This window comes from Siphateles boraxobius, unplaced genomic scaffold (assembly GCF_051911475.1).
Source record: "Siphateles boraxobius isolate OS27281-9 unplaced genomic scaffold, OSU_SipBor_1 29, whole genome shotgun sequence".
Taxonomy (NCBI): domain Eukaryota; kingdom Metazoa; phylum Chordata; class Actinopteri; order Cypriniformes; family Leuciscidae; genus Siphateles; species Siphateles boraxobius.
Window position 1 is genome coordinate 13415985 of NW_027508908.1, and position 27079 is coordinate 13443063.

The 27079-nt window shown below is 37.1% G+C and overlaps 2 protein-coding genes across 3 annotated transcripts; one reads left to right on the top strand and one right to left on the bottom strand.

Moving 5' to 3' along the window:
* The first annotated feature begins 5661 nt into the window (after positions 1 to 5661).
* Positions 5662 to 7852, top strand: hmgb2a (high mobility group box 2a). The gene is made up of 5 exons (XM_077246685.1): positions 5662 to 5807; positions 6478 to 6636; positions 6805 to 6956; positions 7050 to 7224; positions 7295 to 7852. Exons 2-5 carry the CDS (start codon positions 6490 to 6492, stop codon positions 7457 to 7459), a joined length of 639 nt encoding a protein of 212 aa, XP_077102800.1. The 5' UTR covers positions 5662 to 5807; positions 6478 to 6489; the 3' UTR covers positions 7460 to 7852.
* Positions 7853 to 9166: 1314 nt separating this feature from the next.
* Positions 9167 to 26136, bottom strand: galnt7 (UDP-N-acetyl-alpha-D-galactosamine: polypeptide N-acetylgalactosaminyltransferase 7). Of its 2 annotated transcripts, none has more exons than XM_077246664.1 (12): positions 25623 to 26136; positions 22791 to 23230; positions 18996 to 19162; positions 16368 to 16498; positions 16209 to 16288; positions 14439 to 14621; positions 13200 to 13317; positions 11663 to 11785; positions 11313 to 11531; positions 11122 to 11220; positions 10911 to 11039; positions 9167 to 10117 (listed from the first exon to the last, which is right to left on the bottom strand). In XM_077246664.1, the coding sequence occupies exons 1-12, from the start codon at positions 25746 to 25748 to the stop codon at positions 9980 to 9982; spliced, it is 1953 nt and encodes a 650-aa protein (XP_077102779.1). In that variant the 5' UTR covers positions 25749 to 26136; the 3' UTR covers positions 9167 to 9979. The 2 variants fall into 2 exon arrangements, with proteins under 2 accessions (XP_077102779.1, XP_077102781.1); XM_077246666.1 differs by lacking the exon at positions 14439 to 14621 and adding an exon at positions 14876 to 15058 and having other exon boundaries at positions 25623 to 26094.
* Positions 26137 to 27079: the final 943 nt, after the last annotated feature.

Genomic DNA, 27079 nt, shown 5'->3' on the forward strand with positions numbered 1-27079 from the left:
AGCTACGCTTTCTCTGTTGGCAAGTGCAAACGCAACTTGTCCTTTGGCAAAGTGTAGACTACCAGTTAACCCTTAAAGAGGCAAGAGTGGAAAATGCTAAGCAAAAAATTATTTCATGTCATTTTTTATATCATCTGGACTTAAATTAAACATATCCAAAATATTTTTTTTAAAAATTTGATATATTTTGGATTTTATGAATTGTATCCCCTGAGATACGTTGCCTGATTAGGGTATAAAAAAAGGACCAATGTTAACTGTTACTGCCACTGCATGTTTAAAACAACTGATCCCATACTTCACCTGATCTAATGTTGAGAAATGATATATGCCTATCATTCGAAAGCTTACAAACTCAAGATTCAGCCTGTTGAACCCGTTTTGAAATTGGACGTTGCGTTACCATAGAAACGGCACTGTAAATTATTATATTGGGATCCTCCCCTTTTGGGCATCCATGTTTCATAATTTGAGATCCAAACCTTTTCTAATCTTGACAAAACACATATTGTCAGAAAGGTCTGAGTCTCAAGGTTCCATATTTTGTGACAGAAGTGATATTTGGACAGAAATTTATTAATTTGTTATGGCAGAATGCATACAATTAAATTCAATGGAATGTAAGTCACCCGGTGGCTATTTTTGGTATTATGCCTAAACAAAATCTCATGGGAACTTCAATTTTTGTGATATCAACTTCAAATTTGGAACACAACTGGGTTAGATATATGGCTTTGATTTTATAGTAATTTTCTTAAAAAATATTTTGTAAAATACATATTTTATAAAAAAGAATAAATATCAAGTACATTATATTTGATTTAATGTAAGTTTTAAACTTCCTTAACTTTTTCATACTTTCATTTTTTGAAGTGCTTTCACTTCAGCAATAATCTGCTGACTGTTTTCTTTAAAACAAGACCAAACTTAGGTCTATATCCAAAGCATTCTTGAATTACAATCATTTAAGTTTGAATAGTGCATTTTAAATAGAGCTAGTTTAATCCCTTTTTTATACCCTAAACAGGCAACGTGTCTCAGGAGACACATACATTTCAAACGTGCTAAATAACAACATGAACAACATATTACTTAATTTTCTCCTTCAGCACCTTAAGACAATGTTCACAATTAATGTTTTTTCCAGAAGAAAAGTAAGTTTTATATATATTTACTTAGGCCTATCTCAAAATCTGAATGTTCTGCACCACTGGCAGCCATGTTGGATTTTGGTTAGGCTGTCTAATTGATAAAACATTTTTTGAAGCAAATCATGTGACCAGCATACCCAAGACAGACCAGGCTGTCATAAGTGATAAAAGAATTTGATGAAAAAATCGTTCTTATGCCCCAAAAAAGACAATAAAAACTATGTATCTCGTGAGATACGTTGCCTGTTTTAGGGTTAATATTCAGTAGAATACCCCTGCATTTATCATTGGAACGTTATGCAAGGTCAGCTTTGCGAAATTAACATTCATTAGCTAAGACTCCATCGCCATTGTAGGCTTTAGTAATTTCGCAAGAGGGCGCCAAGTTGATTTGACAGGCAGGCACACCGGAACCGGTCAGCGGCGGTCAGTGAATAGAGGCGTCTTTGTAACTGCTATTTTGAACCATCTATTAATATATGCACATGACTAACAGCATCAACGTGGTAGACTGATATACAGTTGTTTTTTGGTTCGATGTAAGTTAACAATGTAACGATTTGATAACTGACTAAATAACAGGAATGGACTTTTTTTTATTGAGCTAATTGTTACAGGCATAGCTTCTTTGGAACGAACGTTTTCTTTGAGACTTCTGAGTCTTTTCTCTAAGTAGGCAAATTCAACCGCACAAAGAACTGGCTGGAAAGGAAACAGTGAAAGGAAAATGCGAAATATAAAGAAATGATTAAATAATTAAACTGCCTCTCAGTACTACAATAATGTTTGTCAAGTTTCATTCCGTTTTTCCTCAATTTTACAGACAGGGGCTCTGAAGGGGATAGCAAATAAGCCTCCGTTAGGGGGCAGTATTCGAAATGTTTTATAGTTTAAAAGGCGCAATTGTGATATTATATTTACCGAATGCAAAACAATTTTAATTTGCAAAACATTTAATAAAAATAATAAATTCTAGGTTTCGGGCATTTACTCTCTTTAATTTGTATTATATGTCTGTAGCCTTATCTCGATGTTACGCTACATCTGAAAAGCACTGTGTTCATTTGATGTAATAGAACACAATTAAAATAATGTAATCCTTGAAATTGTATGATTTTGAAAAATGATATGATTAAGTGACATTAACTATTTAAGGTTAGATGACATCAGAGTCAGAATGAGCTTTATTGCAAAGTAGAGGATTACATATATTAATGTATTATATATTACACACACACACACACACACACATATATATATATATATATATATATATATATATATATTACACATGCTAAACGTATATCTAAATGTTACAAAGTAAATATATGTAAAACAGTATATATACACATAAGGTTAGGTTTATAAGGTTATATATTTCGACAATTTAGTTGATATTAATTTAGTGATGACAAACAAAGCAGAATCCCAGTATAACAGATTCATCTGAAAGGTAAAATTATTGTATGATGTCTTATACAGGCTACTGCCATATTTTAATTGAAGATATTTCATTATTTCAACACTATGTAAAATGAATGATTTCCCTCAAATAACCTATAGGCTTTAATGAAACAAAGATGTCTGAAATGTAATACATCTAATTAAATACTGAATAATAACCCCATTAATTACAATAATTATTCAACTAAAAAATAACAACACAAGTAACAACATGACACTTGGGGCCTTCTGCAGAAGTTCATACGTGAAAACATCTAAAAACATGAATGTGTCCACAAATCCCTTATTAAGAATAGACACAAAAAACTTTGATATTCAATATACAATGTCAGAGATCACTATTTTTTCAGAATCACAAACTTAGATCAATTAGCCTCAAAGTGAGGCCTGGTTTCACAGACAAGGCTTAGATTAAGCCAGTATTAGGCCTTAGTTCAATTAGGACATTTAAGTAGCTTTAAAAAAAACATTACTGGTGTGCATCTTGAAACAAAACAATGGCACTGACATATTTTAAGAAATGCCCGTGCAAGTTGCTTTCAGTTAAAACAGCTTAAACAATGCATGCATTGTAGTCTAGGACTAGGCTTAAGTCTGTGAAACCAAGGGTAAATCTCAACAACGTTGACATTCAGATAAAATTACAAAATTTTAAATAGTGTAGGCATTCATCAAAAGTGCTGAGATGAGGTTTTGTGTCATCAATGGTCATCTTACCTCAACCAATGCTATATGTTTACCAGAGCCATCCTTAGAGCAGGCCGATTAGAGCTATGCTATGCTAAATAAATAAACAAAACAAAAATTGCTAGGTCATGTGACACCGACCATGTTAACTCTTTTGAACAAAAAGTCAGAGTTTATTGCGTCTTTTGGAGCACTATATGCTCTTTGGAACACAAATCATATATCATCAAGTTTTGCTCGCAGATTTAATGCAGCTCTATAGTGTTGCTGCCATTAAAACGCAAAAGGGAGGCATACCAAAAACTAATAAATCCTGCAATTCATCTTCATTTCTCAATTACATTATGTAATGTACAGTCATCCCAAACCAATTCGGACTCTTCACGTCTGCGATAAAATTATAGTTTTGGTTTGTATCAGCATGTCTATTCTTGCCAGCTTAGAGCACTCTTATAGCACCACCACATATGAACAGGATGTGTTTCATGCAGAAATCTGAACTGAAGGGCATGTTACAAAAGAAAGAAAAGAGGACAGTGTTTCACCTGTAGGGTGAATATAAGGGATGACACGTTTAAAAATTAGCATGAGTCCAAAGACAAGGTATGTCTGACAAAAAGAGGGACACTGAAAAAGACCAACAAAAAATAGTTTTCGTTGTTGTGCTAGTTTCTAAGTCACATTTGGGGTACTTAATACACTCCTGATTATTCACAAATAATATTTTCTCTCCACTTGTTAAAACGTCAAAACTGAAAAGTGCAATTTCCTGCCTAGCTGGTATGTATTCTTATTCAGTCTCTTTATTTGACCACATTTCAGACTTGAGTTATCCCCGATCATGCCTTTTGCGCTCAGACAAACTGTGCTTATAGGGTACTTAGACAGCCATTTGGCTAATTCTCTAGAACTGTTTACACCTCTATTGTAATAACCTATTGAAATTCAATGGCAAAAGATACATTTGAATGTGAGGTGCTGTTTTAGGCTCTAATGCAGGTGGTAACAGTGTCCGGCTAATTATCATTTAGTTATCCATCACAGTTAAGTCTGAAATACATCATTTTGTGCAAATATATTTAAGATTTTTGTGTATAAATATATCAGATTAGAGTGATCTTTTAAAAGTTCATATAAATACACAATTTCGTAAATATAAAAGTTTCCCTTCTTTAAATACCACCAAACTGCTCTTGTTCATACATTTCAGTAGAGTTCCAGTTGTCCATCCCCCTTGGCCTTTCAGTTGTCTGAACAGCTGAGAGTGTTTTCCACAATGAATCTTGATGGCACATATTTTATGGAACTGGCAGAAACCGCCCAGACAAACACTTCAGATTAAATTTTTTATTAGAATTTGTGTTTTGTGTGTGTGCGTATGTATATGTATATATGTGTGTGTGTGTGTGTGTGTGTGTGTGTGTGTGTGTGTGTGTGTGTGTGTGTGTGTGTGTGTGTGTGTGTGTGTGTGATGACATTAGCACTGAAGTAATGACAGCACAACTTACTTCATTGCATAACTTGTATAATACAACAGCAATTTATAATTTGTCTAGGCCATGCTATTATTAACAGTTTTAATTATGTTTAAGTGAACTATGCAATGCTTTGTCTAGGGACTACTCTAACAACAAACGAACGCCCTTTCCCCACAAAAGGTTAAAGTATCACGTGATCATGTGTCTACTTTTCTTTTTTTACAGTCTGGTTTACACGAACGCAATAATCACGTCACCAAATCCGTAGATTACGCTGCTGCAATACTTATCTTGACACATTTAGTAAAAAAAAAAATTCGTTGGAAACATGGGGCAGTGTTTTGTTGTTTTTTTTTAAATGGGAAAAAAATTATAGTAACACAAAACATATACTTACAGAGAAAAGATAAAACTAAATCATCTATCACCATTTAACAGACAAAAGGGTAGATGTTGGTTTTAACCTAGGCTAGAAGGTGAGTGAGCAGCAGAGACCCAAGTCGTGCCTTCAAGCCGCATCGACTCAGACGTCAGCTTTTGTCCATATGGCGCGTCGTTGTTTGTGTCAATTACAACTTTAAAACATAAAGCCTTCGAACCCTGATTCCGTTTAGCATAGTGATCCTCCCTCAAACAATTTCACTCAGAATTTGCAACGTATTAATATTTGTTACATAAAATCATTTGGATAGAAGAACGAAACTGGGGCGCTTTTCCTTGATTAAAAGACTTACCCGCTCATTATTTTAAATCCCCACTTCAACCAATAGTTGGCGAGATCAGTTGCGTCGTCATCTGGATCTATTTTGCACGAAGAAACTTGACTGCGGTCATAGACAGCCAATAAGAATTCAATACCGCGTCTAGAACGTTTGCTGATTCAAATTCGAACGTGTCCAAACCAATCAGACGAGAGCTCTGAGGGTGGAGTCTACGGGCATTTAATCAAGTTTGTGCGCCCTGCAGCACACAGCGACAAAACAGTTTACAACCAGAGTACGTGTTGAATAGTCGAGGCTGATTAGAGGTAAGCTGCATGTCTTAATGCACCCGATAAATCTTTTAAACTGAGCTTTCGCGAATAGGTCTAAGAAAGATAACGTTACACGGTCGCGTTAGAATTTTGTATGAGGCTTATAATATTTTTTACTGCTACTACAGTTGAAACCAAGAAAAGTGTTATTTACAAAAGTGTTATCTCAGCTGTAACGTTAGCTTTTCATTACGTGAGCAACTATATGTAACGTTAAAGGATTTTGCCTGCTTAGTGATCTTGTGAAGTTAAGAGCGTAAGCAGCCATGACTGGCTTGAGTTTGAGGTCGTAATGGAGAGAGCAGCGCTCGCGTCCGGAGACCGAAGCGGCTAAAAGTGCTCTAAAGTTGTGTGCCGTACAAACTTACTTTATGTACTCTCAAAGATTAGAGCCTGAAACTAATAGCCTTCATACATTATAGTGCATATTTCCTGCAGTTTAGGCGGGAAAACAAAATGGAGGTACGCTTATTGTTCTAGTTGAGTGATCTGGTGGAAACGAAGCAGGAACTTGATCGGATTAACTAGCGTTTAGTGCGCGATCATTTCCTCGTCGCTTTACTAGCTAACAAAGCAACAACATAACACAGGTTTTGACTAAACTACTCATGCTGCTGTTTCTAATGGTTATTTTTTAAAGAGGTTTTTGTCTTCTCACTTTTAGCACATTACAGCCATGGGTAAGGATCCTACTAAGCCCAGGGGAAAGACGTCCTCTTACGCCTTCTTTGTGCAAACATGCCGGGAGGAACATAAAAAGAAAAATCCAGGGACCTCGGTGAACTTTTCAGAGTTCTCTAAGAAGTGCTCTGAAAGATGGAAGGTGAGCTGAACAGAAGGGCTGTTTCAATGTTTTTCCGGGGGGGGGGTGGGGCAGAATTACACTATGCATCTGTTACTCAAGTGACTGAGGCAAATGTAGGGCGGGAGGATAAAGAGACATACACTGCGCCTGCCTGGCACAATCTAATCATAGTCTCATGTTTTTCAGACCATGTCCTCTAAGGAGAAGGGCAAATTTGAAGAAATGGCCAAAACCGACAAGGTCCGCTATGAACGGGAGATGAAAACTTATGTGCCCCCTAAAGGTGCAAAAGGAGGGAAAAAGCAGAAGAAAGACCCAAATGCTCCTAAGAGACCACCGTATGTAGTACACAAATAGACCCCTGGGATTTTTATTTATTTGAATATTTTAAGTCTAATTTTTCAAGTCTAATTTTTCTTCTGTACTATCAGATCGGCTTTCTTTGTCTTCTGCGCTGACCATCGCCCGAAGGTGAAGGGTGACAACCCTGGCATCTCTATTGGTGACATTGCAAAGAAACTTGGGGAAATGTGGTCCAAGCTTTCACCAAAGGAAAAGTCTCCATATGAGCAGAAGGCCATGAAGCTCAAGGAGAAGTATGAAAAGGTAACGGTTGGCCCAATTCAGGTACTTTTGATGGCATTTTGCACGTGTTAACTAAGTAATTGTGTACCAGGACGTTGCTGCATATCGCGCCAAAGGAGCAAAAGCAGAGGGTGGCAAGAAGGGTGGACCTGGCCGGCCAGCAGGGAAAAAGGTGGAAGCTGATGATGATGATGATGATGAAGAGGAGGAGGATGAGGAAGAAGAGGACGAGGAGGATGAGGATGATGATGATTAAACTATCAGGAAAACTTGAGCTGAGTTGTTTGCAAAACAATGTGAATGCATTTAAATTTGTCAAGACATGTACAGAAATGTGTATAATTGAATACATATTGAGGTCATGTGCTGTTTTGTAAATGTAACAGCTTTTTTTTTAAGCACTGCTTTTTGTCTTGATAGCTGTGGTTGCTTTTCTTTCCCTGTTTCATATTATTTCTACTGCCATTTTAAGACAAATGAGGAACAATTTGTGTAGTGTCTCAATTTTTAAAATGAGCTTTAAAAGTTGTGTAGACTGAAATTTTTTGTTATTAAATTTTTGTATATTATGACCAGTTTCCCTTTCCACTGTGTGCAATTTTGACCTTATTTGACTTATTAAAGATTTTTGCAGAATTTGTTCATATTGCATATTGTCAGACCGCATTTATTCATTGCAACAACTGCTGATTAAATATTGAGGTATACAAACTAATATAATCATTGCCCAAGCAAATTATATTAAAGTATTTTAGTTTAAATTGAAACTCAGTTCTGCTTTGGCTGTATTACAGTCTATTGGCACTATTTTATATTAATAAGCAGGCAATTCAATTTTTGGTGTTTTAAATTAGGCTCTGTTTCTTGTGGACTGGCCATAATGCAAATGTGAGACCATAACTAGTGTAATTGTTACTGACTAAAAGGGATGGTTCACCCACAAATACAAATTTGTAATTTACTCCATCATATTCCAAACCTGTGAGTTTCTTCTGTTGAACACTAAATATATTTTGAAGAATGTTGGTGACCAGACAGTTGATGGACCCCATTATAGGGAGAAATTAATATGGAAGGCAATGGCTACTGTCAACTGTTTGCATAACGGCACTCTTAAAAATACATATTTTGTGTTCAACAGAAGAAACTTCTACAGATTTGGAACAAACAACATGAGAGGGTGAGCAAGTAATGACAATTTACATTTTTGGGTGAATATCCCTTTCAATTTAGGGTTATCAGGTTAACTCCCCTGAAGGAAATGTTAATCTCATCTGTGAATAACTTGATCTGAAACATAAGAGGCAAAAATGCACATGTAACTTTATCTGTAACCAGAGTTATGGTTAAGTGCATTAATGATTTATGTTTGGGCTGAGATGTCCTTCTGTTTGGTCATGAGACACATGGTCCGATATATAGGTTGGGTGTATTGTTGTTCCGTGTAGTGACAATAGATTCATCATACATTTGACATCTGCTCATCTGCATCCAAAAGCTCAGTCTACTGCCTTGAACAACCTAATTAGCATATGAACAGAATATTGGGATCACTTCCACATTAGCAGGCACTTTCCAAGAACACTGTAAAAAAAGCCTATAACTTCTACATTAAAGGGAGGTGCTTAAAATTCACAAACTTAGAAAACAATTTATCAACTAATAACTTGTTGAATGTTTTAAATTTTAGATTTGCAAATAGTGTTACCAAAATTTGTAATGTATCTAAATACAGAAACCATGTGCCGTTTTTTTTTTATTACTACAGTACATAACTTTTCATGGTTCAATTTTGTATTAGGTAAATATGTTACTATTTTTTTTGATACAGAAAATGTGATTTATGCAGCTGTTTTCTTTTTGGAAACCAACAAATATTGGCAACTTAATTCCTTTCATCGTCTAAATGGTTAAAATATCAGTGCTTATAACCTGCTAAAAACAAAACTTTAATACAGCAACAGACTGGTAAAAATGTTCCATTTATTTTCTTGAAAACAGCCATCATAAGTTAGATATTTACACCTTCATTCGGAACCCCACCATATCTCAAAATGTTAATTTAGAAATAATCATATTTACATTGTACAAAACAAACAAAAAAAATGTACACATTGCAATCATTCCCACCCTTGAAACATAACATTGCTCCACTTGCTTGTGATTTTTGGCCATGAATAGTATAATCAATCAATGATTTTCACAAACAAGTAAACAAATGTTCCCTCAACCAACCAAACATTTATGCAGTAGACAAAAATAAATGTATCCCTTTTTTTTTCATTGTTGACCCCTTGTCTAATTTCCCTTGTCTTTCCACTCCCATTTTTACCCATAGAATGTGGCAAACAATGTGCCATTGTGCCAAAGACAAAAAAAAGTTCAAGTGGCAGGTTGACATCTCAAACAAAGTTCCAGTGTTAAAAAAATATATGCATCCCAGTACTTGATGGACAATCTTTACTTTATAATGGAGCAGCAACAGAAGTGGTATTAGATAATTTATCTCAGCAGAGATTGTGCACATTCTACAAAAGATAAAAACATTCTTTTAGGTAGACCCCTTCAATCCACAGATTCCAAAGAAAAACCCATGCAATGGACACTGGGGATGAACCGGATGTAAACATTGTCTTCAATGGAGAGAAAAAACCGAATATGATCAGAGTTATTGTGGTGAAGACTAAAACTTCATTAGTCACATGTATACTGGTAAAACATGTTTCTGTAGTCAGTGGTTTTCCTTGAAGCACATTTGAGACAGTAAAGCCAGCTCTCAAACTGCCACAATGTTGTTCATCTCCCACTTCTGCGAGCTCTTACTGTTGTCACACTCAGTGATATAAACCTTGTGCAATACATCAGAACGATCCAAACATTTCCCTGTAGGTATATGTGTGAATCGATGCAGATCCTACGAGAAATCAGAAGCGTTGGAAAAGTTCACTGAAGAATCGATACAGAATGGTACGGAATCAAACTTGCTAAAACTTTACAATAAAGTTAATGAATTAGATATCATGAACTTAAAAACTATTTTTACAGCATTATTAAAGTATTCATGTATAAAATATTAAAACCGTTTTATGTTTTACTATGCATTAAAATGATCAAAAGGGACTTTTACACGGTTACAAGAAACGATATTTCAAATAAGCGACATTCATCAATGAATCCTGAAAAAAAGCCGTTTTCAACATTGATAACAAGAAAAGCACAAAATCAGCGCATTAATATTTCTGAAGGATCATGTGACGCTGAAGACTTGAGTAATAATACTGAAAATTCCACTTTGTCATCACAGAAATAAATGACATTTAAAAATATATTAAATTCGAAAACAGTTATTTTAAATTGTAATATTTCACAATATTATCGTTTTCATCAAATATGCAGCTTTGGTGAACATAAGAGACTTGAAACGCTAATTTCTACAGATACTAATACATTTTTAACATTAACCATGTTTAATAAATGTAAAAGTTTTTTTCATTGTTATCTCTTGCTAGCGATTACATACACTAGTGTTGAACTTTATTGTTAAGTGTCATCTACAGTTTAATTTGTGTATAGGGCATTATTTAACTTACTCAAAACAATTATTCCAAAATGTTTTGATGCAATCAACATGTGGTAAAAATTGTGGTTTTGTTGATTAGGGGCTCAGGCTGCATTACTAAAGAGGCTCGATACCTGTTGTGACATACCTTAAAATATTTCCACTCAGTGTTCTCGTTCAAGTTGCAGTGTGTTATGATGACGGCAGATCCATCTCCTCCTTTTGTCAGGCACTGGTCGTACTGCATGAGTTGGTTTGCTTCATTAATTCTGAAGAGCTGAAAAAATGCCAAATTGAAATGAGATAAAAGCGTATTCTAAAAACGGTCCAAGTACTGCTGCTAAAACATTTCCCAATACCTGATTTCCACCCATTCTGTGACAAGGCCCAATCTCGACATTGCCACCATTGGTGTGGCCCATGCTGTCAATGCAGTAGCTGGTCTCATACCCACGGATCTATCGAAAGAAAAAGCGACTGAATAATGAAAAAACATTCACTATCACTTTAATCATTTTCTCCCATTTCTTGAACAACTACATATATGCACCTCTCCCCATTCGACATTCTTTGGAGGAAGCGGGTAATGTAGAGGGATGTCATAGGCAATCTCCTCCATGAACCACTTGAAGCTCTTGCAGCGATGTTCCTCTCTGAACTTTTTCAAGCTGCTGATGTCCCCGTAGGCCAGCGTCAGAGTCTCAGGCCGACTGGCGTAGAAATAGTCCTTATACTCATCCCACCACACCTCCACCACCCGCACATAGTTCTACATGCAGCCAATAAGGAGAAGGGAGGTTACAGACTGGATTAAAGTGTATCAGTAAAGTACAGCTTTGACCCAGTTTTGTTTTCAGATTCAGAAAGGTCTGATTATGGAATAAAAAGAGTAAAACTGACCTTAAGTGTGGGGGATGAGCCTACATGAGCAGGAGGTGGGTTTCCTTGCCAGCCCTGCAGACGGTAGATGTGCCCCACCCGTGAACATGGCACGAAAAGAAGCTGCCCACCACATTGCCATATCTACACAGGACACACACATGGCAGGGATTCAGAAAGTGTCCACGTACAAACAAACTGCTCAAGTTGGCTAACTATGTTGCTCTGTGCAATTAATGTAGGAGAAATATCGCCCTGAAGAAGTTTATTTTGTGATAACGACTGCACATTATTATTCCTCACTTTTGTTACTTAAAAACATGGGCATTAAGTGTTGATTTGAGTAGAATTCTTTTTTATTATTCTGCTGGTAGAGCCAGCTGAAAAGACAGAACACAAGCACGGCTACAAAAGAAACCTGTATGTGCAGTCAGTTATAAAGTGTTACACTGGACAAAGATCATTATTCAGAAATAACCGACTGTTTCGAATACGGATTCTGATTGGGCACTTTCATGTCATTCAAAACGATAAACAAACTAAATCAAATCAATCCCGCATTTAAAAATATTTTATGGAATATCGCAGTAGTTATAAACTATTTGTGCACATCATTTTTTCTATAAATTGAAGTGCGTTTGTAATCTTTAATCAAAATAACTTATAACCTTTTCTCTTGTAACATCATATCTTCCTGTCACCCGCATGAGATCACAGTGATCCAACCATCCAATCAATTCCAGTTGAACAAAATCAAGTCCCACCCAACATTTTGTTTCACTTACCCAAATGCATCACAATAGGGAAGAAAAGACTATCACAACTTCCGTTTCATGCTGATTTTAAAGGCAGGGTAGGATTTTTGTTCCAGAATTTTTTTTTGTTATGCTGGTTAAAAGTCTCTTCGCATCCAGATAGCAATCACTAAGTTAAGTGGTGTAAATAGACTTATATATATCTTGTCTGTGGATGGTGTTGGACCATACAATGTTTGTTTATTCGGTCCGAATGCAATGCTAGGATGTCCTACCTGCGTGTTAGTATATATTTGCATACCTCCGCACACCCTGCTCGTGCAGACGACACACAACATCAGCACGTTTCATAACTACTGTTATTTGGATGAGATTGAAACCCGTGACGTTATAGTTGGAGTGGTTCTTGAATTTATATGTTTCAATGGCAACACTAACAACAGCGAAATTAACCTGCAGCGGTCGCGTGATATAGGTGATCTTTAAGGGTTTTTTTTATGTTCATTATTATTGTGATGTTAATGCGCTTTGAGACATGAGGTGGTTCAACGCCATCTCTCTTGGCGCTTTTGTTTGCTTCTTGCTGTATGCGTTCATGTGTTTTAGAGGAGGTGTGGCTTTGTAGACACTCTGAAGGGAGGGTGGGATCTCATGCTTTCAAAGCTAGCTCGCTATTGCTAGCCTCTCCGAAAACTACCTACTCTAACTTTAAAACAAACTTAGGAACACAGAATTAACCTTTATGCAACTTTACTAATTAAGTAAAACTTTCAATTGAGAACACTACCAATTTCTAAGTTTACCTTGTAGGAGATCTCAAAGTTTTCTCCTCCCCAGATCTGAAGGCCTGGATCATAGAGGCCCAGCTCGAAAAAGAATTCTCTTTCTATTGCGAAGAGTCCTCCAGCCATGGCAGGAGACCTGACACACAAATTCACTCATCAGGAATGCTCACCCCTTACATTTCACACACATAAAATACGCTATTTTACAACATTAAGAGACAAGGCCTTGTTCGACAGGCAGTAAAAATCTGAAATCAATTTAGTTTTTTGTATTCTGAATTAATGAAAAACAGTGACAACAAACTGCAAAATATGCAAAACACGGCTGTTGACTACAATTAATTTACTCCTCTTTGAGAAAGAAAAAAAATAAAAAGGAATTTATGAAAAAATAAAAAAAAAGATTTCCCCTGCAGCGTGAACAAAACCGAAGAGACACCAAAAAAAAGCAGTAAAATTTACATTTACACATTTGGCAGACCCTTTTATCCAAAGTGACTTACATTGCATTTCAAGGTACACATTTGCTTTTCCTGGGAATCGAACTCATGACCTAAGACGCTCTACTGTTTGAGCTACAGGAAAGCAACAACCAATCAGGTGACAATCCAAAATGCTGACAGCCAATCAGGACGTTTCATTATACTATTAAGAATGTCCCTTTAAAAAATATATATCCATGTTCTGTCTCAGTGCCTACATAATTCTGCAAAATTCTGGTGTCTCCTTTTACGTTATATTGCCCATAAAACCAAACATCATAGAGAATTTATTTCAGAAGAATGCACAGAAAATAGCATAATGTAAAGATGAAGCTCTAGTTAAAATTCAAGCAGCAACAGCATACACTTTCCCTTGTTTGGTACACGTATATGTACGCTTGGGTTGTAGACTTATGCCAAGTCACTACCACAGAAGAGATTAGTTGGTAGACAAGAGAGAATTGAGACTACATGCAAAGAGAAGCAGAAACAAGGTCTGTGAGTAGTTAGTTTCTAATTCTAGTAGTTGAGCGACTCAACCAGAACAGCCATAGTGGAGTCATAATATATGAAGTATTTTATTAAAATCACTTCATTGTTTTATGACCCCTTTATAGCAGTTAGTATGCAGCATGAGCATCAAAAGAGCTGAACTGTTAAAGAAGCAGAGACAAGCAGAACACCACCAATCTTTACAAGAGAGAGAGACAAAGTCTCTCCACTTAGGCGGGTTGTGGTCAGCCCTAATCAGCTCAAGATTATCGCTCTAAATTACCGATAAGGCTCAGTTCTAGTTAGTCTCTTCTGCTTCTCCTTGCCGCCCAGCGGCACGCGTTTCCAAAGCATGCTCCAGTCCCATGCTCCTCTGGCAAAGCCATCCTCGTCCCCGCCCCCCTGGGGCTCGATGATATAAGTCTTTCCGTTAATAGAATCTATGAGAGGCACCGTGCACACCGTTCTGAACATAGCCACAGAGGATGGAGGAGAGACAAGGGGGACGTCCATGCAAGCAAACACACACACACACACACACACACACACACACACACACACACACACACACACACACACACACACACACACACACACACACACACACACACACACACACACACACACACACACACACACACAAGGGGGTGGGGGAGACAAAACAAGAGAGAGAGACAGAATGGATTTAATGATCATGCTTATAGGAGGGTGGAAGTTTACCGATAAGGCTCTGTCTTATGCTTTCTCTTAGCCTTCTCCCTGCTGCTAAGAGGGACCCTTTTCCACAGGAGGCTCCAGTCCCAGGCGCCTCGCGCCAGGCCGTTCTCGTCCCCGCCCTGCTGTGGCTCTATGGTATAATCATTGCCGTCTATGTAATCTATCAACGGTACTGTGCAGACCGTTCTGCAACATTAACACAACACAGTATTAACAATACATTTAGGTAAAGATAAAAAAAATTAAAAAAAATACCACACCTGTGTGGTGTACTAGAAATAAAATGTAAAAAAAAAAAAAAAAAAAAAAAAAAAATATATATATATATATATATATATATATATATATATATATATATATATATATAACTTGTCCACAAAACCAAAGTCATGTGGTCGAACCAATATGAAAAAAAAAATTTATATCATAGAGGGGACTGCAGCCCTTCTTTAAAGTCTTTTAAATAATTTTACATTTTTATGACAAGGCAAGATTAGTTCAGACTGGGTGTTAAAAAAAAAAAGAGTTAACGATTATTTATTAATTGATGATATTTATACAAAAAAAATGTGTTCGCCTAAAATATCTTTTAAAATTTATTTTCAAAACAATGACTGAAATTAGGGATGGAAGATGTAGACGTTATCGATTATGTCGATTATGTACTGCTTATGTTCATCCCTATTTCGCTGTCATTTTTCACACAAAACTAAACTCTAGAGCAGATACTAATGGCTATCAAGGCAGCGCAGCTTAGTTGAGTTCATACAGTGTTTTGTTTTTTTACGAGTGTGACAACCCTATTCTATAAACAAACTGGACACCTGCACATTTTCAGGACTCAAAACCGCATTCTCGACAAAGCCACCACATACTGTCGCTGAATGTGGTTGAGAGTCCTGAAAATGTGTAGGCTCGTATTAAGCGGCGCTGCCATACCAGCCATTAGTACCTATTCTTGTTTAGAATGAAACACGACAGTGGATTAGGAATGAACATAAACAGAGCATAATCTACATAATAGATCAAATTGACACGCCGTTCCAGCTCTTATTAAGATGTGCACACACAGGTTTTTGAGGTGCAAGGTAAATGCTACGTTTTACTTTTAGGTTATACCACATGACCTTTTTAAATTCATTACATTTAAACTTATCTTTTAAAACAAGTTTTATTGTGTGTTTTTTAAATATGAAACCAACATGAATAGGAAGAGAACATTTCTAGAAAGCCAACACATGCCTATTAAACCATTTTAAAATATTTAAAAAGATAAATGTATCTTCAAAGTCTCTTTTTTAGTGAGCACAAAAGCGGCCTAGAGCTTAAGTCATACCTGTCTTTTGAAATAGGGGCCACCAGTGGGGCGTACCAGTTTATCCCAACTTCACAATGAGCATCCAGGTAGATCAGCACCTGAGGACAGAACCACAGCGTGAGACAGATACATTTATGTAGTACCATTAAACAGCATGTTAATAATGGGGCCCCATACCTGTCCCAGAGTGGCTTTGCGGGCTCCTATGCTCCTGGCCTGGATCAGACCCTCTCTCTTCTCATTGCGAAACAGTTTGACCAACCCATTCCATTGTTTTATATACTCTTCCAGCCTCTCTTTAAGATGAGCTAAACAGAGAACACATACAAACACTTTCAGGCTTTGTCTACATTGACAGACACAAAAATGTCATCTAATTTTTTTGAACAAATTACCTCATGAGCTCCATGGGGACATAACATGAGCAAATACCAACATTTCCAGCTTTCTGCCTGCACTTAGTAATTATACCTTGCTACTAACTCAGTTGTAAAAGAAGGTTATTGGCATATTGTTCAAACCTACATCATTACTACAGCAGCCAGTGTAGATATATACCAGACATCGATTATGTCTGAGCAAGCGGATCCGATTTGACCACTTGCAAAAATAACAGTGCAGACAGTCAGCCCAAAAGATTGCATTTGAAAAACAAATCGAAACTGTGTGCAGCATGAACAAAGTTTTACTGACCTTTACTACAAAGCGCATAAAACATTCTGAGCTATACGCCCTTTATCGATTCTTATCGGCTAATTCTGCAGCACTGCATTCATTCATAGTTCCCCTGTGAGCGATCTCTTAAAGAGTAATGATCTCCATTCAGTAACATTCTGCCTGCCCCATATTAATGAACAAGCGCTAAACATTAGTCTTCAGGCAGACCGCCTACAGGTTGAGGCAAAGATATGTCTCTTTCACTTATGAGTGCAGAATAGACTCTCAGGAGAGAGATATCAAAAAAACTAAAGCCATTCATCACTTCCTTAAACCTTAAAAACCAGTAACAGCTGAAAGACAGTCACAACCCAAAACAGCCGGAACATGCAAATCCCAGAGCATTTAGAAGACAAGAAAGCAAAAAACAAAACAAAAAAACTGGTGCACTACAGCTTCTGTATTTAAATCAAGTGATATTAAAATGATTTACTATCTATTTTCTAAATGCATGTTATTAATCTTACTGTGAACAATTAATCTGTGCATACATATTATATATATATATATATATATATATATATATATATATATATATATATATATATATATACACATATATATATATATATACATACACACACACACACACTCATACATATATGACCTCGTAATGCTTCCTTGGTTAAGTCTTCACATCACTGCAGCCGCTTTTAGGGGCTCTGGTTGCAATTGAAACAGTCAGTTTCCTGAGACAAGATCTTAGGTTTGCTCATATTCAACCATAAAAAACAACATTTATGGGACAGTTCATCCCAGATCTTGTTGCTGATTTGAGATGTTATTTAAATGTGAGTGTGGCAAGCAGTTTTTGAGATTTCAGGATTCCCCCATTCAAGTAGATAGTACTTAATCTTGGATGCCCAAAATAGTTGCCAAAAGGAGTTGCAAATATCGCTGCCAAGTGAATGGGTTTCCTTGAAAGGATGTTTGGCCAGACTCTTACCATCAACTGCAAGCTCACATTCAGGCAATCTACCTCCATCCAATCAACAACAGACTGATAAAAACAAGTCCCTGGCCTGCCCTACTTATTTTTATTTTTTTTTGATAATCCATTTCACTCAGCACAATATGGAACAAACAAATCGGTTGCTACTTCAGTTCTCGCGACTGAAGCACACGGTGTAATTTTAGCTGTCATACAACCTCGCAGGCGAATTTTTTTCTTCTTTCGGGAGAAATTGCACGTAAATCGCTGATGCTCATATGATCGTGGCTCGCATTTTATGAGAGGAATTACGAGACGAGACAAGTACGTTACGAGCACTTCCCGTGCAGTGAGTCATGCCGTGTACCAGCTACTTTGAGGCGATTATTAGGTTAACTGACTCGTAACGTGTGCAATGGTTCATGTCCTCCTGAGTGTTCGAACTCGGCACTCAACACAGTCGGCTTTAATCAGCGCTAGTTCTTTGGGGTCAGTTTGGTGTTTCCCTACCTTTAGTCAATGGGAATCAGCATCAGATGATATTATTTTTTCTAATTTCTTATTTTAATTTACAGATTAATTCACACTAAAAACACTAAAACTAGAAAGTAAGTTATAAGTAGAAAACCGTAATGAACGCTTTACTTAAATGAATTGGTGAATCTTTTTTTAAAAAAGTTCTTCTAAATTACCAAACGGGATGCAATAACCAATAATAAAATGATTCAGACTTATTGGTATTTGAGGAGGACCGGAAAGTGTGTTTGATTATTGCCTCTGTTTGCTTGGTTGTTGCAACAATAAAATGTGCAAGGGATATAAAAACCAGCGACACTACTTCCATTTACTACATCTACATTGATTTGAAAACAGCCGAGAGCTACTGTCACAATTCTGTAAAATGTCATTAAGATATAGATATAGTTCCTTTGTGATTGTTAATAAAAAAACTGCCAGCATCAGTGCACTTTTTCTTTGCCATGTTTGTGGTGTAAATATGACTTTAGTTGTCAGACCTGATGCTTTTTTTTTTTTTTTTGCACAAGCAATGTGCTGAGTTTAAAGAAGCAGACCACAGACATGTAGCCATTTAGAGTGTTATACACATATGCTATTTAGAGTATTTGACGAAGAAATGAAAACGATGCTCACACTACCTTTGTTACTGAAGTCATCAATCATGACTATCTCAGCCAGGTATCTTCTTGGGGTTCTTTTGATGACGCTGTGCACCGTCCTCATCAGGGTTGACCAGCCCTCATTATGGAAGACAATGATCACGCTGGAGGTGAGGAGGTTTTCATCATAGTGCCAGTATTTACACCTGCAGACAATATAAACAGCTATAAAACACACTCTGTACTGGAAGTGAGCGTTGATGTTACATGTGCGTGTCTGGTCTGTATTACTGTTCATGAGTTTGCACGTGAATACACAGCTTATCATGTGTTAGCAGTAGATTCTTACACAATAGCATGCACCTCTATCCAGTGAAATACATTTGTGTGACAGGAAACAGCAACTTTGCTCAAGGTTTCCTCAGCACAGGAGGAAAGCAATGCCCAGTTACAGTTCCTCATTCTAAGCTCGAAATTAAAGTTTCTTTATCCAGTTACATTCACATGCAGTAAATAATACAGTTGTGTGTTGGACGGGGACGGAGGGGAATGCTGTTTAGACTACAGGATGCATTGTACAAACTCCAAGCTATTTTATGAAGGTTTGAGCTTCCAGACACCTAAATATATATGAAAATATAGAAATGGTGGGGGAAAGGAGCCTATTTGAGTTATTATATTGAAGGAAATCCATGCACAAACTATTTGTCTTTGTTTGTAGGTTCCAGGTGGGTTCTTTGCACTAAGGCTTAATATATGTACAAGTTCTTACATAGTGCAAACAAAAGTTTTAAAGTAAAAGTTTGATCAGCTTAAAAAATAGATTGATGAGGAAACTCTTGATGCCTTAAGTAAAAAGGACATAGATTTGCCTATGCATACAAATGATTAAAACACACTAAGGTTCCCTCCAAAAACCATAAAAAATATTGTTTCCTGCCTGCAACACAAAACACTGCCAGAGCAATACTTTCTTTCTTAAGGTGGTTTAACCTCTTTTTAGCATGACTAAGGTTTCAATGTTCTTAAGTGTGCAGAGACCTAACTTGTGTGTTACATAGCACAGTAAAGCCACTCAACTGGAAGAACAACTCACTCCCATGGCATTCAATCTCGCTGGAGATCAAGGTGTGTTGCACTACTTGTAAACACGTTGTCACCATCTGAGTGCTAATACTAACTGTTCTTCTAAACTACATGAATTTTATTTAGTTACATGTTTTAGCTAATTTTAGCACCGAATCTCTGAGGTAATGGAGCTGTTCGGTTGTGACGTCCATTTGTAGGCCAACTCAGAGGGCCAATTCATCATGAGTTCCTGTGAGAATTTCCACTGCATCATTGCCGTACTGAAATGTATAGGGGTCTGGATAAAGGTCTTTATCCTTGGTAGCGAAAGCTGTATGTCAGGGTGTAGGGTAGGGTTAGGGGTTAGTTTCTGTTATAGCAATTCACTTCGACACGCCCATTATATCGATCTGCAGCTTTCTCTGTCTCTAAAATAAGGTCTTACTAAGATCACTTGAAGAGACTTTTATGTTTAGTTCTACAATATAGGCTAAATTACACACAATTATATGTAAAATGTGAGTTTTAAAAATAGTAGCCAAAAGAATCACTCTAGAACACCTACAATGGTTGTCAGAATTGTGGAGCACGTAAACCCTGATCCTTGTGGTGGTTGTAGTCTTCAAAACAGATTCAAAACAATTTAATGTAAACCATTCACCACTATTTTACTCATAAATTAAAAAGCATTTTCCATTGACGGCCATTCAAATGCAATTCTGACGAAATAACATGTTTTGCAAGTAACAAATTTGACAATTTCTTATCAAAGTGTAGGTTATATAGTATAGGCAAGAATATTTGGGAGAAAAAGTAGGAAATAGATGGATGATTATGTGTCCTCGTCTGCTTCCTTTCATGTCACAGTTCAGGATAATTGCTAATAATTGGGACTTAATGCATTCTTGGCCAATAAGCATTGTCTTTTGCCATAAGTTATTGGCTCAAAAAGATTGTATGTGCCAACAAACAAAGATTTAAAATTACAAAATTGATAAAGCTATTCTTACTTGACTTGACTAACATGCTGCAGTGTGTTTGACTTATGAGGAATGCATGACTAAATTATGAAATGAGGCAAAACATCACACTACTAAGAAACAAAGTGTGTAAACACTGACATCTTTAGACAAAAGTTGGTATCACCGAATACACTCCCCAACAATTTAGTTTGCCAAAGGAAATACAACCAGTACAAATGCCTTAACATAATTATGCTACAATCTATATTATCATAATTAGCTCTGTAAAAGTTTAAAAATATATCTGAGCTCTGCTGCACTCTTGCGTCACACACCTGGGGGCTCACAACTGATCAGTTCAAAAGGGCCATATATATTATATACTAACCAATGTTAATAATAATACCACCAAAGATAAGCAGTATTCTTTTTCCCAGTAACATTTAGTCCCATACTGCAAGTTCATAATCTGTTGAAAACCTTTGCACCCTGCCTGTACCAAAGAACAGTGGTGTCTATTGTTTCAGCCCTAACTTGGATCCAGACACAATCCAGTTTCTCTACTAGAAAATAATTTGTTTTTCCTGAAGGAAGCTAGTTTGAGAGAACATGCGTGTATAAATATATATTTTTAGATAATAAGATGGTAAAGTTAAATACTGTAAAAAAATACTGTAATTTACTCACCCTCATGCCATTCCAAACAATGCTGGTAACAAAACAGTTTAGACTTTCATTGTAAACTTAAATACAAACATCTCTCAAAATATATCATACAGAAGAAAGTCAGTCATACAGTTTTGGAATGGCTTAAGTGAGTAAATGATGACAGAATTTTCTTTCCTGGGCGAACTACCCCTTTAAAAGCCACCATTCAGGGTATCTATAAAAGACGCAGCACTGACCAAAGCGCTATAAAATGCACTAATGATTAAACTGCTGATGGTGAAAACACTGCATGCTTTTTATACCATCAACTACTGCCCAATGACAATGTATACCAAGTGTGAAATGTAACCATATAGGCTAATAATATTGTCGAAAAAGAAAATTAGTTTGTGTTCAAACTGGATGACCTACAGTGGTCAAATATGAAGCTGAAGCGGTTGTTAAAGCCTCAGGTAGGACATTTCTGAAGCTCTATGAACTCATAAAGCAGACTCAGGCAGATAATCCAGCTTTCCAGCTTGGAGAGGAGAGAGACTGCGGCTTATCATTCAGCTGTGACGTGGTTAAACAAAATTTTGGTGGCTGAATTATGGCCATAATGCCGATCCTATTTAATGTCTGAAACATTAGTAATAGAGAGCAGCACATTATCTACCCAGTACTAACGGTCCATTTAGTGAGAAGGGTATACGATACATTCCGATACATGTGTGTGTGTGTGAACAGAGTAAAGGAGAAATGGAAAATGACGTGGCTCAAAAGGAGGTTTTTCTTCCTTTACTACGCCACTGAAATAGCTTGTTTGAAAAGGTGTGTCCTTATCGTTTTCATCTTTCTGGGTGTGATCACAAAAATAACTCAGAAAGTCAACATGTCAAACTTGACTGTCTATAATATGATGTCTGAGCATCTTAAAAATAAATGTAAATTATTTTATAAATACTGTAGATACTGTAGTCGAATACATACTGAAACAAAGGAGGACGAATCGGTTAATATCCAATGTAGCAAAACACCATTTAAAACCAAACAAAACATTGCCAAAAAAACAGAGGTTGCTACCACACCCACATTCTCCGCTTACACATACACAAATAAATTCTGAAATCAGAGTGACGTGTGTCCTCATACTCACTCTTCATGCCGCAAGTCGCCGACAGTTCGATCCAAGGAGATCATATCGCTGGCTACCATATTAAATCCAAATTCCTTAATGCTGGCCTGAACGGCATCTTTGTACTCAGGTCCTAACACAAACGGTTTGCTCCCCTCTCCTGGTCCGCCCAGGGACCCCTGAGGCTCAGGTTCTTTAAGCTCAAAGTTGCCCAGAATCCCTTTCTTCAACACAGGTTCGCTAAAAACATTGGTGTGGGGCTTGAAGGTGACGTATTGCTTCTGGATGACATTCTGCTGGTTCTGGGCTCTTAATTCAGGGTTTGGCTTGTCACCATTTTTCTGGCGGATAGACTCCAGATCGACCTCAACTCCTTCAACGTGGGGCCAAGGAACAACTGGCTTGAACTGGTCATTATCGGGAGGGATGGGCTGCAGAAGTTTATCTGCATCTCTTCCTGCCTATGAAATGAGACACATTTTTTGTTAGATGTTAACCCTATAAAGCCATATCTACTACATGCTTTCTGCCCTCTGGCTGATAGTTCATACTTTACTTTAGCAAGTAAAAATCCCTTGAAATGCTCACCTTCAGGTTGCGGTTTTTACTTTTACAATAAACTGGAATACCACCCAAAGAGAGCTAATGTTTGGACTCCGAATTTCTGCTACGCGTTGAGAACACCATGCCATCTACACCAAGGCTTATAGAATAGCCTCAACACACAATTTCACACTTGTTGTTGTCAATTCTTAAATGATTTCAATAAAGTAAATACAACAAGAACGTTTATGTTGTTAGTTCAAAAAAAAAAGTTAGTTCACCCAAAAATGAAAATTATCACATAACTTACTCCCACTCAAGCCATCAAAGGTGTATATGATTTTTTTCTTTCAGCCAAACACAATTGGAGTTAAATTAAAAAATATCAAAGCTTATATAATGGGAGATAATGTTAGTGGTATAATTTTAAGCCAAAAAAACACATCCATCCATCATAAAAGTAGTCCATACGGCTTCAGGGGGTTAATAAAGGCCTTCTGAAGCTAAGCGATGCATTTTTGTAAGAAAAATATGATATTCTTAATTATAACTTTATAAACTGTAATCACAATGATAACAGAAAACGGCCATCTGCGCGTTCACAAGAGAGTCGAGTTCTGGCACATGACATAGGCGTAGCGAAAGCTTAGGTGAGAGTAGATGCCTCTCGCGGTTCAAAGAAATAGAGCTGAGCAACAAACTCAAGCTCCTCCGACATTTCTCTTCTAAAACATTCGTGACCGGTGTTTTATTTTGCTCTATCCTGTGTGCTTCTGTGTTCGCCAATAGGCTACATCATGCGTCAGGTCAGAGGTCACTTTTCTCCCGGAACTCGACTCTCTAGTGAACGTGCATACGACCATATCAAAAAAGTAATAAATATGAATATTTTCTTACAAAAACACATCTCTTCACTTCAAATGGCCTTCATTAACCCCCTGGATTACTTTTATGATGGATGGATGCACTTAGTTTGGGCTTCAAAAAAATTGGTACCATTTACTCCCATTATAAAGCTTGAAAGAGCCAGGATATTTTTTAATACAACTTTGATTGTGTTTGGCTGAAAGAAGAAAATCATAGACAGCTAGGATGGCTTGAGGGTGAATAAATTATGGGATACTTTTCTTTTTTGGGTGAACTAACCCTTTACAGTAATAATATATCAAGATGGACATTTACTGTAGTTTGCTAATTGCTATACTGTCATAAAATCTCACTGATTTACAAGGTATCAGAATTTAATCTTTTTGACTAGGCCTATCTAAATAGAAACTGAACCAAATTGCCTATTTTCAGTTTAAGCCTCCGAATAACATTAAGTCGCCCCCCCCCCCCACCCCCACCCCCCTTTTCAAATGTGAGCTCCATTTTCTTGCTACATTAATCATACTACATGGGCCATAAAAGTATTAGCCTAAGTATTATTTTAAATGACAGGTTTACATATGTAAAGACAAGCACTTTCAAGTAAACATTTACATAAGCACCAATTATGCAAAAGATAACCTGAGGTGAAATGAGTAAACAAAGAAGAAACTCGGTACAAATAATTTAGGCTATGCTCCGTACAAAAGTAGTGCAAATAAATCCACTAGAATTTAATATCACAGAGACACAAGCCAAGCCACACCAGACTGGTGTCTGCAGAAAGGTGTCAATGTGCCACGTGTCACTTGCATTTCTGTGCAATCTCTTCTGAAAGCAAATATGTGTCAATGTAACGTTAACGTTACACTTATTAATCTCGAGCTGATCATTTAATGCAGTCTTCAAGCATATCGACCCCCCTATTCGATCTCGAAGACCCCATTAGTCCATAATCAGTAACTGATACAGCAACCCATCTAGACTGATCACCTAAAATAAACATTTTACATTAAATGTTTATATTAAATAACTGATATTTTAAATTAATTATGCGTGTCTCAAATAAGCAACCAGTAAGTTAACTACAGAAACGACCTTTCGGGTTTTCGCTGAATTTGCTGCTACTTATGAGGATGTAGACACTGACAACGACATTTAGCTCTGTATGCTAGTAGCTGACATCCATATCTGCGTTTGGGGTTTAATTTGAATGGAAATACATATGTATATGCTTTTCAAGATAAGTAAAACCGTTCTGTTACTGATTCAATTAATCGGTCAGTTCTTGCTGCTCATCTCCATGACAACGGCAGCAGTTAGCATGCTAATCATCATGCTAGCGGACCCTCCAGAATACTAAAACATGGTGAAATTAACAGCAAACACAACGAAAACACTCACGTCTCCAGATAACTAACGACCATTAAGGTGATACTTTACCATTACGCCAGCGAACGGGTTATCGTCGCCTTCCTTCGGTGTCAGGGAAGACCAAAGCAAAACCAGCCCCAAAAATGTGCCGATGACCAGCAAACTTCGAAGGATGAATCCAACCTTTAACCTCATTTTGGAAAAATCAGTTGAAAAATAATAAGAAAGAAAGAAAGAAAAGGGGGATCCAGCACAAATAAATAAACACTCCGCAGCCTGTATGGACACATGGAATTCCTCCCTCCCTTCCTCTCACACTCTTTTCTCTCTCTCTCTCTCTCTCTCTCTCTCTCTCTCTCTCTCTCTCTCTCTATCTCTCCCTCGATCCTCTATGATTCAGTCACGAAAAAAGTCATACAATAAGCAAACAGTGCGTGTATGTGTGTGTGTGTGTCTGTGTGCGCGTGCATGTGCGCGCGCCAAGCTGCCATGACATGAGGTCTAACCACACGGATGTGTGAATGAACACACACGGACACGCGGAATGATTGATAGGAAATAAAAAGCCTGTATAGAGAAGTGCGGGGCGGAGACTTCCACAAGTGTTGCAGGCGTTTATAAGCACAACTATTGCCAAACCCTTCTCGCCTTGTGCCACGCACACATAACTATTCGTATCGTTTTTGAAGAGACCGAGATGAACAAGGGTCAGAGATCAGATTCGTTCAGTAGCCTATTCTGGATCTCGGCATGAAATCAAAATGGACTTTTCTCATTTGTACGGGATATTGTTGTAGGGGAGACCGTGGATGAAAGTAACACATTTTGTTTGAGCATCACTAACTCAGTGGTTATATCTCTCAAAATGTCATAGCCTACATGGCCACATTTGTCAGCTAACTCATAGCATGGAGGTCAGGGTATAAACAAAGAATTCCGTTGTTAGCCTACAACCTCACTACAATGTTGCTCACAGTCAAATGCCACTTCTCATGTGAGCTCAAAAAAGTTCAAGGTGTATGATATTGATGACATCAGCACAGCACTTTTCTGACTTATCAGAATCATAAAGAGCTTAATTGCCAAGTGTGCTTGCACACACAAGGAATTTTCCTTGGTACTGAGGCTTCCAGTGCACATATACAAATACAGATACAACAAGTAATAGTAATACAAATAGTAATACAAATTCTACAAATAAAATTATAAAAAATATGAAAATACTATAAAAATATATGGTCACAGTTGGGTTTTGTCAGAATAAACATTTACAGATAATGAACATATTTAAAGTATTTTGTATAGTATGAATAAATATAAATATCACCTGAATTTTTAAGATATTGCACTAAACAGTGGGAGTATTGCACTTATAGGCATATAAGATATGTTAACTGTTCAGAAGGGAGATGGCCTGTGGGAAGAAACTGTTCCTGTGCCGAGATGTTCTTGTGGCCAGTGATCTGAGTCGCCGTCTTGACGGTAACAGTTCAAACAGGTGGTGTCCTGGGTGACTGGAGTCTGTG